Genomic DNA, 12,314 nt, shown 5'->3' on the forward strand with positions numbered 1-12,314 from the left:
GATTTCTGGTCAAAGCAGCAAGCTTCTCAGACCTGGATTAATGTCCTCATTATTAATCATGTGAGAAAGAACCACCGTAACATACTGTAAACATGAATAAAATCATTGGAAAAGAAAATAGTGCACTTGGATAGCTATTTAGAACTGCTAACCCTAGTATCAATCTCCTGGTCTTAAGTTAGTCTCCACAGCTGGCCAACATTCCCCTTCAGCTGTCTCTTTTTCATAAGAGCTGAGTGCGCACTATTCACAATTGCCTCCAGGAAGACCCTCTCAGGAGACAAGGCCTGAAATGTCATGTTCTATGGGCTCTGAAGAGGAGCAAGCACTACAGACATTAGTAACCTGATGACACTGAAGACATTAAATAAGTCTCACATGTCATTCAAGCCTGTCCTTCATAAGCTCTAACAGAACCTGGTCAGCCAGCCTGAATCTAGACGGCTTCAATCGTCCTGCAGATCTGATGAACACCATTAAGACTGGCACTCTCTTTGAGGAAGTATCAGAAGATCTGTTCTCATCAGAAGATGTTTCCTAGTTTAGAAAACAATATATTTTGTATTTAATATATTTTCATGGCAGTCAACTGGGAATAAAAGTAAGACCGACCAAAAAGCATGGAGTGAAACAGGTCATTGTTGTTTGTGAACGGGTCAGCGCCTTATTTCATCCATCCTTTTCTTAACTGCTTGTCCTTCTAGGGTTTGCGGTGGCAGTAGGGAGAGCAGAGAAACCCATACGTCCCTGTCACTCACAACTTTCTCCAACTCAACCCCGGAGATCCCCAGCTGCTCCCAGGCCAAGTGGGAGTTATATTCTCTCCAGCAGGTCTTGGACCGACCTCGGGGTCACGTCCCAGTTGACTGTGTCTGGTATATCTCCAAAGGGAGGCACCCAGGGGGCATCCTTACCAGATGCCTGAACCACCTCAACTGAATTATTTCAGTTATGTCTAATTTTATTGATAATGCAGAGTGAGTGGTGTTGTGCTCATTCTCACTTATTAGGCATGAATGACAATGAACCAAATGCTTGATAAGTGTTTAGATGGAAGCGTGTTGAGTTGTTTTTGTGGCTCAAAATGACTGAGAAGGCCTCCTCATCTTGACTTTGTGACTTTTTTTTTAAGGAATGACAAGCAATGACATGTAGGTGCATTTTGTGCTAGATGAGGAAAATATATTTTCCTAGACTTTTGGATCATTAGGCTGAGACAAAATGTTGTGAAGTCATTCTTGCCAAAACAAACACATTACATATTGACAGACTGGGCAGAAACTTCTAAAAATGTATTAACTATTAACACAGTCTTTCCGTATTCCCCAGAGGCTGGTTTTCTTGTACCATGAAGAGTTTCTTTAAATAATGTGACAGGCAAAAGGACCTTTGATTTTTTGCATACTTATAATTATTAAATTTAAGTTAAAGAAAATTTGTAAAGATAGGAAAATGATAACGATTTAACAGTCACACTACAAGATAAGACCATTCTAGGTAGGAGAATTCAACTTTACTTGCAAGTTAATTTAATACCTCTACCTCAGTTTATGAGGCTTTCTTTGCATTGCTGAATTTAAATATTGTGCACAAGAGACTAGCAGCACCATATACTTTTTGCAGTTGTGATTGGTCTTATACTCATTCTCAACCTCCATAACTATCTGCTTACAAGATTAGTCTTGTACGTTGGTTTGGTGAATGGGAATGTATATGAAGTTTTCATTGATTTTGGTCTTTGCAGTTTTTTTTTCTCCATTCAAGGTTGAATTAATTCATAAACATTAAGCATCTGTGTTTTCTGTATGTAAGTGCAGGCAGACAGCCATGCTGTATTACAAGATAGTGAAACTGCCTTGTGTTATAATAAATAATTATAGCTACTAAATAAGTGTAGATATTTTAAGGGGATTTAGTGATATTTTAGAATAAATGGGTGTTGATTTTGGGGCTCAGAAATGCAGTAAAAAGATTTATCACTGCAACAAGTGGTAATTACATTTATTCATTTAGCTGACCATTTTCTCCAAAGTGACTTGTAATGTTAAGCTTTTTACCCATTCATACAGGAGTACCTTTGGGGCAAGCACCTTGCTCAAGGGTAGTATAACAGGAGGTGAGATTTAAACCTGCAACCTCTAGATCTAAAGGCAGCAGCTCTAACCAGTACACTACAAAGGGCTTTCAGAGATAAACTACCTTTGCCAGGCATGACAAGTCTGTATATTGAAAATAAATGTAAAAATTGTCTCACCACACAGACACACATTAGCTTACGTGAAACTCAGTCCGGCAAAAGATATTTACTAATGCAACTTGAAAGATAATGCTAGTACAAAAACACAATTTGATTCTTTCCTAATTACACTAAACATTTTACTTACACACACACCATCTGAACTGCTTGTCCCATACAGGGTCGCAGGGAGCCAGAGCCTAACCCGGCAACACAGGGCATAGGGGACACACCCAGGATGGGACGCCCGTCCGTTGCAAGGCACCCCAAGCGGGACTGAAACCCCAGACCCACTGGAGGGCAGGACCTGGTTCAACCCACTGCACCACCGCTCCCCCCACCACTAAACATTAGTGATACAAAATATTACATACTGTGAAAACTTTCTGGATTCCAGTATCCTGTTCTAAGATAGCACGAGTAATGTGAGCCCTGTTGAATTGTCCACTCAGCACCTGAGAATTTCATATCTGCATCACACTGATAACTGATGCATTAACATCAGAGACCTGGTGAGAAATTATCTTGAAGGAATGTGACAAACTGGATACAGTCAAATACAAAATGTGACAAACTACATACACACATTTTCAGAACCGCTTATCCCATACGGGGTCGCGGGGGAACCGGAGCCTACCCGGCAACACAGGGCATAAGGCCAGAGAGGGAGGGGACACACCCACGACGGGACGCCAGTCCGTCACAAGGCACCCCAAGCAGGACCTGAACCCCAGACCCACCGGAGAGCAGGACTGTGGTCCAACCCACTGCGCCACCGCGCCCCCCAAACTACATAGTCACATACAAAAGAAGATGTCATACCCACCAAAGTAACTTTCTGCCCGTGTTTGTTGGACTAGGAGTGTCACTTCATAAAAAATTTAACAGAAGAAAATTAAATTAGTGAATAAATGATGAAATGAATGAAAAAACCTTTATTGATCCCAATGAAGGCTACAGCTACATAGACACCACTGTGACACAGACAAAAACTGGAGTGATACCAGACGTAAACAAATAAAATAAGCACATTTAGACAAACATAGATATTAAAAAATAGAAAAGGAATAAAAATAGCACATAGAAAGCTCAGGACCACTCAAATTGCTAACTATGGTCAAAAAGTTAAAAGAAACCTTGTCTCCACTGTATGAGTAAAGGTACAGCCTTCCTATCTGTGCAGACAAAGCTTTTCAGTCACTTTGACTTTCCCTTGTGATGTAATAAACCCATTGAATTATTATAAATGAGACACTTGGAACTGCAGTATCATATGTTTCCTTTATATAAACATACAGTAAGTGTTACTGTACATAAAGTGAGTGTTAGCAGGGTTCTAGAAACCGCAAGGCTGCTGTTTGAGCCAAGTAGGCTGAGGGGAAGCTATGAAATATACTGTGGGATACCAAACGGTGGCAGAGGAATCCTAAAGCTAGGATTTTCTTTTCATTGAGTGAAGCTTGCACTGAAATTATGAAATGATACTAATACTTTCAGTTTATGTTTCTCTATATATCCTGACGATCATTTTCCTTTCTGTCCTGAGTTTGGTCAAAGGGAACATTCACTGCTCATGTACGAAGCACCTGTATTAATACAAATCCGTAGCAGTTGAACACGGTGCATATTAGTTACAGATACTCGTATTATTTCCATGAACAGTGTATGCTTTGTCAGGATGGTTTAACTCCCAACCTAAGCATTTTAATTTATTGTTTCTCCAGTTAGGGTCAGAGCCCATCCTAGAAAAATAGGATATGCAGCAGGAAACATTGCCATCAGAATGCAAGCCCAGCAAAGGAACAAACACTTTGAAGACAGTTATATATATACTAACAGTGTAAACTGTAATTTATCATTTCATGTGGCTCCAGTATATTTGTTTTCAACTTCCCTCCTTCTCTGCAGAATCTGTTGTTGTGGTCACCAACCTGCTTCCTGAGACTATTAAAAATATAGGTGTACTTTTGTTACAACCTTCATCAGTCAGTTAAAAAAAAAAAAAAAACTATGAACAATTCAAATCCCATGTGAAAGCCAGAACAATTACCCTTATGAAAATCTTACATATCTCAAGAGGCAGTTGGAACAAAACCCACACTGTGCTGATTGCCAGGACTCGATCATCCTTCAACTTTATATCCCCTGCCCCTCGGAGGGAAAAAAAAAAAAAAAAATAGTGGCACACTACCAAAGGATACCCCCAGATTGTTTCCTCTGTTGTGAAAAGGACCATTGATCCTGCACATGCACATGTCCTATCTGGGCAGAAGGAAGACTTTCCATTGGGAGAGTGCCTCACACATCCCTCAGTCCAGATATACTTGACCTTTGGCTCACAATGGAGCACACTATTAGGAGAATGTCCCATTAGCCAGCTTATGAATGCTACAGACAAGAGCATCTCTTATACACTCCCCTTCACCTCAGTTCACCCACAGCCCACCACTATTTTTCCCCAAACAAAAAAATACATTTGCAAGGATGTAGGACTGTGAAACTGAACAAAACAGCTTCACGTCCTAATCCTTCAGGAGGGCTTTCTTCCTTTTGTGCCCTGCTGTTTGACGAATGCCTGTTTACAATCATTTACACCATGACACAGTCTTGTCTTTTGGACAGTGAAAAAGCGGTTTGTTCACATTTCACGCCCAGTAGATAGTTTAACAGAAAAAAGCAGATTGAAATGGCTTGAGTTATTTTGCCAGTACTATGACAGGGACAAACTCACATAATATGTTGTATGTTTTCATGAACATTTTGTCAGATATTCTTAACTCATAAAATTGTAGAACATAAATAAAAATACCATACTGGATGCCCGGAACATATCAGACAATTAAGTATTTATTTACAGTTAACAGTAAAACTTTTAAAACTAGTTCCACTTATACCTTTATACTGCCGTAAAAATTTCAAGAACATTATAAACTTTTGAATGTTCTAAAAGAGAATTTAATAAATAAAACATTTTAAAAGTACACCTGTTACACCTAGCTAATATTAATAGACATAATTTCCAAATTTTTGAACAATTTACCACTACTTGGATATTTTCTGCATTGTGGACACAGATATACAAATTATCACAAATTTGTCAGGATATTAACATTTACTAATGAGGTTGAAAAGAACTAAATTTGACCAAGGTAATAACTACTCTAATTCCCCCCCAAAAAAGGGTCGAAGGGGACTTTTGTTCAAATGTACGCGATTTTGTAGGGGTAGTGTTCTGCAAAGACATATAATCTGTAAATTGATAAGTTAATATTTATACAAATTTTCATAAAAGGGTAACTGAAAATCATTACTAAAATGTAAAAAATGTGTACATGTGGGCATGAGTACAACCAACGGAGACTGGCATTTCTATGCCCACACTTCAGATGGAATGAAACAATTAGTTTCTCAATTTTGAGCACCAAAAAACAAAAAAAAAATTCAAGTTTTCAAATCACCATTTTAAATCATGCTGGAAACCCAGGTTCATGCTTAAAAAATAACAAAAAGACTGGTTTTTGGCTCACTAACTTGAAATCCCTTAATCAGAAATATTCTATGTAAAATTTACACAGATTAACAAAAAAGTTTTGGCATTGGACTATGCAGAGGAACTTGGGTGTTAACAACACATGCAAACAAGTTGCCAAATATTTGGTCCTGTATATGAGACAGCCTTGAAACTATTCCAACTCAAACCTTTGGCATTAGTCTGATGATGTTATTCCTGTACTCCGTTGTTGTCTTCCATTCCTCAGTTACATTACTGTGAAAACAAGATACTAAATGCCATGATAACACAGCAACAAGCCACATAAGGGCTTTTCCGTTCACCTGAAACAAGGAGAATGAGGATTTTAAGAAGGCAAAACAAAGTCATGCACAGTGTCTTCAGTTTTAAAATATTACTTCAATGTGATAAAACAGTATGTGAGAAATTAGACAACATTGTGTGTAGTCTTTATAGTAATAAACTTCCTCAGAATGTGTTTGTGACAAGGTAAAATTTTGTTGCAGTAGTCCACCGCAAATATATATCCACTTTATGCATTGTTAATCGAGAACCAATTAATAATTTTTCTGTAACATAAAATTATACACAGTAGCCACGAGATAGGACTTTTTACCTATTCTTGCACATTTCCAGAATATTCCCAAAACTCTGAAAAGACACAAACGAAAAGGAGTGTCAGTGGAATTTGTCCTGAATTATTCATTTGCTTAATACAAACCTCTTTAACTTTACCTTCAGATGAGTCCTGTTCATGTAAAATGATTTTAAATTCATAATTGAAGGCACTGCAGCTCGGAGACGCTTTTAAGTTAACTACGAAGAACGCTGTGGTTTCAAAGGCCGACACTCTGGCCTTTGTGTTTGGTTGTGATAAAACACTCTGCTGCACTCCACACTGTTGAGCTCGAATGCAAGACCTGTTTCCTGTCTGAACGGAAAGGGGGCAGAGTGTAACGGTTCCAGCACTTAGTAATTATCCCTGCCACGCGTCACGCTCCAGAAATCATTATATGCTCAGGGTACATATGACATTATGACTCCAAAGTTTACTCATTTTCCTGGAAACCCTGTAGGACCAAGTAACAAAATGCACAACTAAAGCACAGACAAGTCTTTAGAGAATGCCAGGATTTGGTCTGACATCGTGTGATAGCAGTGTTGACACTGGAAAAATCTCGTATTTTTTTGCAAATAGTGTGTAAGAACATGATTTCACGATTACCCCACTACACACAAGGGACTTATAACTGAAAACGTTTTCTTCAAATCTCAAGAAACATCACCTACTGTTATTTTTATTAACCATTTTACTGAGTGTTATGGTTCAGCTTTTATGCACCTAATGCTACAGTTGAGGAGCAGATGATGAATCTGGTAGGAGACTGTTACAGCTCTGTACTGTGGTCACAATGAACATAATGTCCTCGATGTCAGAAAAGGAAATGGTATTGTGATAGCAGTTTTTATCCTGAAAGCCATGCTGTCCTCTAATAATTTAACAACGTAATAGTTTGTACGAAAAAGGACTTTTTGGGGACAGCTGGTAGTATAGTTGTTAGAGCTGCTGCCTTTGGACCCAAAGGTAACAAGTTCAAATCCCACCTCCAGCTGTAGCACCTTTGAGCAAGGTACTTACCCTAAATTGCTCCAGTAAAATTACATAAATGGGTAAAAAATTGTAAGTCGCTTTAAAGAAAAGTGTCAGCTAAATGAATAAATGTAAAACCCCTAAATGTCCAGAAGGATTAGAATAAGCATCCCTCAGTAATATTGGTATAGCTTTCAGGATAGAAACTGCTACATCACCAATACCATTTCCTTTATTAACATGGTAGCTTTGCACTGAAAATACCTCATTGATTAGCAGCACTCCATTTCGTGCTTGTGACACAAACCAGTCCCATGTTCCTGACACAGATAAGTGGTGTGCTGGTAAGGAGAACTAAGATCCTCCCCTTTTAAGTTCATATGGAGAGTCTGTGATCTGAAGGGCCAAACAGATCATGTGTCAAGTCAGTTAAGTTCACAGAAAGATTTGTTTGGGAATTAAAGAAAGTGACATCAATATTTTATTTATTTAACCATTTATTTATCTGGAAAAATCCAGGCTAAGAATATTCCCCAATGACATTTACAACAGGGACTGTGTTAGGAGTTGAGGGACAAATTGGATCTTGTTCATAAACCTTATACAATACAATGCTCTCAGGTAGGTAGTGTATCATAAGGCTCTAAAGTTTAACTAAAAAAAGGAAATCTTTGTGAGGTACAATAATCTATCTATAGAATCGATAGATGACGGTACCTCACAAAGATATCAAAGATAAAGATTAAAGATATTGTAAAAATTTGTAGTCTTGTGTCAGATTTAAAAAAAATAAATGTATTTACTAGCATTATGTGAGACTACATTGCAGAGATTATACTGAATATCGCTTAAGGAAAAAAATCTTATGGAATACATAACAAAATACAGCTAACGTTTCTTCCACATTAAAGAAAACAAGGCAAAGATACTTAACTGCATTAGTAGTGAAAACAAATATTAATGAAATTATCTGCAGTTACTTTAAATCTCATGTTAAATACTGAAAAATACTAGGTTATATAATGAATAAAAAAAAAATAATAATGATTTAAAAAAAAAAAAAAAAAAAACAGTGGATGTTGTTTACAACTTATCTAGCTTCATAAAGTGAACACTATCAACTGCTGGTGACCAAGTACTGCATTTTACTGCAGTTGGTGCACTTATCCAAAACTGGGGGGGCATGCCTGCCAAACCACTTACACACTGAATTTAAGAAAGTAATGAAACTTGCGGGTCTAAAGCACAATGTAAGAATGTAGCTTTGCAGAGAACGACTGACCCCTACAAAGCATTCCTCGTGAAAACGTTGCATACTCCCTTTCTTAGGCATGCTATTATCACCTATATGTTAACTGAGTTGCATACTGCGGTTGGTTTAACAGGAAAATGTAACTATACACTCAGTTTGACATATTTCCTTTTGAATCTTCACAATGTAGAATTTGTCTGACCACTTAAGAGTATCTTAAGAATAGTGGCACAGGCAAGGCTAGGAATAACTGTGGTTTGGGAGAAGTAACACCCCCTTCCCATGACCCTGGGAAGAAAAAAAAAAAAAAGTAGTGGGTGAGGGTGATCAGGAATTATTGTCTTGTATCCACTATGGCAAACAATTGTTTCCAGCCCACCTACTCCCCATGCTAAACAATTTCTGATACATGTCAACTTGTTCATTGTTCAGTAGATTATGTGTACACTAGTTCATTGTTCAAGTTTTTCCATCATGGGACGAAAATAGTTCATACCTACTGAAGTATGCCCTTCTCTTCAAAAAATTCTTGTTAAAATCTTGATGACACAAGTATTAGTACAGTATAAATACACAAAAGAACCATGACATTAAGTGAAGTGCAGAGGTGGCACAGGACAAATACATTTTTTAAAATACTGACCTTCTCACAGCTTTTACTCTGCTACCACAAACAAAATTCTGACCACAACCATACATACCAAGTTCTTTCTTCCTTTTGTCAGAACATTGTTCTTTTCAACAGGAAAAGACTAAAAAAACCACGATGCTGTTGCACTTACCCAGTTTTGTTTTTATCAAGAAGGCTAGGGACCAAGGATCGGATATAGGCACAAGTACAAATGAGCAGAAGGATCACCGTCAGCAGGCTCTGGAAATTGAAAATGGCAGACTACAAAAAAAAAAAAAAAAAAAAAAGTAATTTTAGAGAAAAAAACATTTTCAATGCAAAAAGTAGTAGACATTGTCTACGTTCAGTTTTAAGGCTTTTTTTTTTGTCCGTTCAGAAACAATGCTGTAGTCCAACTGCATCCATTTTTCCTTCACAGATATATCATTGCACTTGAACAAACATGCAATGGTGGTAAACCAAGAAAACTGATGTGGAGGATTAAGTGGTTTTAAAGGTCGAAAACAAACGCAGTAGAGACTTGCAAGTCTGACTTCTATCTACTTTTAGCAAATTACTAGGGAAGTGACATGTGCTTTTTAATTTCTTTTGAGCAACAGTCAACAGGTAGTGCAACTGCCAGGGCAGTCATCTTACAGTGCAAAGATTTTGGGTTCAAATCTCACTCTTGCTGCAGTATCCTGGCCTTGAACAAGACACTTACCATGAATTGATAAAGCAAGAATGCTGTAATCTGCTATATAAAAGGAAAAATCTATGTAATGTCAATTTAACATTATAAATTGCACTGGACAACATTATTAATGATTGTTATTAATACTGAAAGGAGAAATATATACCTAGCAACGCCGTATGACGGAAACACAGATGGTAAGGAATCAGTACTCTGTTGTACACAGAATATTCATCTTGCTTATCCCTTCATTTTGTCCACTCAATACATTTACATGACATTTATTTATTTGGCAGATGCCCTTCTCCAAAGCAACTTCTGATGAACTCTATGTAGTGTTATCAGCCCACACACCTTATTCACTGCAGTGACTTACACTGCAAGATACACTACTTACAATGGGTCACTCATCCATACCTCAGTGGAACACACTCTCTCTGTGACTCACACACTATGGGTGAACCTGAACAGCGTGTCTTTGGACTGTGGGAGGAAACCAGAGCACCGGGAAAAAACCCACACAGACACAGGGAGAACATGCAAACTCCACACAGACTGCGTGGGAATCAAACCCATGTCATCTAGCACCACCCTGGCACTGTGAGACAGAAACACTACTCGCTGTGCCACCGTGCCGCCCACAATACACACACTTCTCTTCTGTCCCCTGGAAAGATGAAGACCACAAGTTTGGACAGCTGGTAGGGTAGCGGTTAAAGGTACTACCTTTGGCTCCACAGGTCACAGACTTAACCCCCACCTCCAAGTGTAATACCCTTATGCAAGGTACTTATCCTAATTTGCTCTAGTAAAACTACAAAGCTGTATAAACAGGTAAATAATTGTAAGCTTGTAATAATCGTAACCTTAACTTAAGCACTGTAAGTCACTTTGGAGAAAAGCATCAGCTAAATGAATAAATGTCTTGGTTCATTCTGTAGCACTCTGTTACTATGAGTTGCGTAACAGGAACAACCACTTGCAGTAGAAAATAAGGACAGCTGTACAGTAGTGGTTAGAGCTGCTGCCTTGGACCCAGAAGGTTGCAGGTTTGAATCTCACCTCTAGCTGTACTAGTACCCTTGAACAAGTTACTTACCCTAAACTGCTCCAGTAAAATAAGAAATGCGACACACAGTCTACTTACAGTTATTTACCCATTTATTCAGCTGGGTAATTTATCGACTGTGTGTCAGACAAATGAAAAAATATTAAATGTAAGTTAAGCTGAAACACTCATCTCAAATGTGAAGGAAAGAATTTCCCTAAAATATGTCTCTCCATACCATTATTTACACGTGTGCCAAAGAAAGAGCAGCGGACATGATGTCATCATGTTAAACATGATGTTTACAAACAAACAAACAAACAAACAAACAAACAAACACACACACACACACACACACACACACAGACAGACAGACAGACAGACAGACAGACAGACAGACGATCATTAATGGAGCAACAGGCTAGTATAATAGGTATTTGTTGTCCAAATTTTCACTGAAAGCAAGGACCACTTGCACTTCTGGATTCCTTGCGAAAGCGTACCAGGTAGGACCTACCGTAGGTAACCGGTATGTATGTACTTTTTTAAAAGAGAAAAGTGTAACGGTTTATCTCACCATGATTGTGCGATTGCGCTCGCGAGCAGCTCAAACTTCCCGTGAACCACCGGATGTGACGTATGACGAAGGGCAGGGCTGTGTCCCGCTAGAAGCGCACATGGCGTGACGATGAAAACGTGGCAGTTGGGCTTCGCTTCCAACAAACGTCATTTTGGTACAGCTGCGTGTTTGACTTCGTCCGTGACCAGGAAATACAAAACTGGTTGTCTTAGTAACGACGGCTCCAGTACTGGCGACTTCAAAAAAAAAATAAAAAAATAATGTGGCGCGCAGCGGCGTGGGTTTGGATGGGGTGAAGAGAGACGCGGAGGCATTATTCATAATGAACAATTTATTCGAACACCAGTACAAGGGAAATAATGCTCTCGGTCCGAGGACCCCTTTTTTTCTCCGGAACCTGCACTTACAGCCAGCCAGCCTTCCTAACTTGCTTTAGCGCCCCTAGGCTCTTTCTACACAGTGCCAGACACAGTCAACCTACCATTTCCCCCCGAAGTGGCCCCAGCGGTTACAAACATTATTTACAGATTTCCCACAATGCAACTATTTACATTAACTCAGTAACGCGGGTCGTTACAATAATTTTAAACAATTCAAACACTGACAATTAATACCGAACAATCAAATCAGATGTAGCCAGGGGGAAGTTAAAAAAGTTAATAAGTTTAAATAAATACTCAAAAAATTACAAAACACTCCATTAGAACATCTTAAAAATAACATCAGAAACTTAAAAATATTACAATAATGTACCGTCTTAATGGCCTTATTATTACACTCCTCAATAGTGTT

At 38.5% G+C, this 12,314-nt stretch overlaps 1 protein-coding gene across 1 annotated transcript; it reads right to left on the reverse strand.

The window, feature by feature from the left end:
- Nucleotides 1-3,020: 3,020 nt before the first annotated feature.
- LOC108938943 (protein kish-A) lies at nucleotides 3,021-11,602 on the reverse strand. Its single transcript, XM_029259313.1, has 4 exons — nucleotides 11,520-11,602; nucleotides 9,373-9,482; nucleotides 6,364-6,398; nucleotides 3,021-6,070 (listed from the first exon to the last, which is right to left on the reverse strand). Exons 1-4 carry the CDS (start codon nucleotides 11,520-11,522, stop codon nucleotides 6,000-6,002), a joined length of 219 nt encoding a protein of 72 aa, XP_029115146.1. The 5' UTR covers nucleotides 11,523-11,602; the 3' UTR covers nucleotides 3,021-5,999.
- Nucleotides 11,603-12,314: the final 712 nt, after the last annotated feature.

The sequence above is a fragment of the Scleropages formosus genome, chromosome 17, assembly GCF_900964775.1.
Source record: "Scleropages formosus chromosome 17, fSclFor1.1, whole genome shotgun sequence".
Lineage (NCBI taxonomy): Eukaryota > Metazoa > Chordata > Actinopteri > Osteoglossiformes > Osteoglossidae > Scleropages > Scleropages formosus.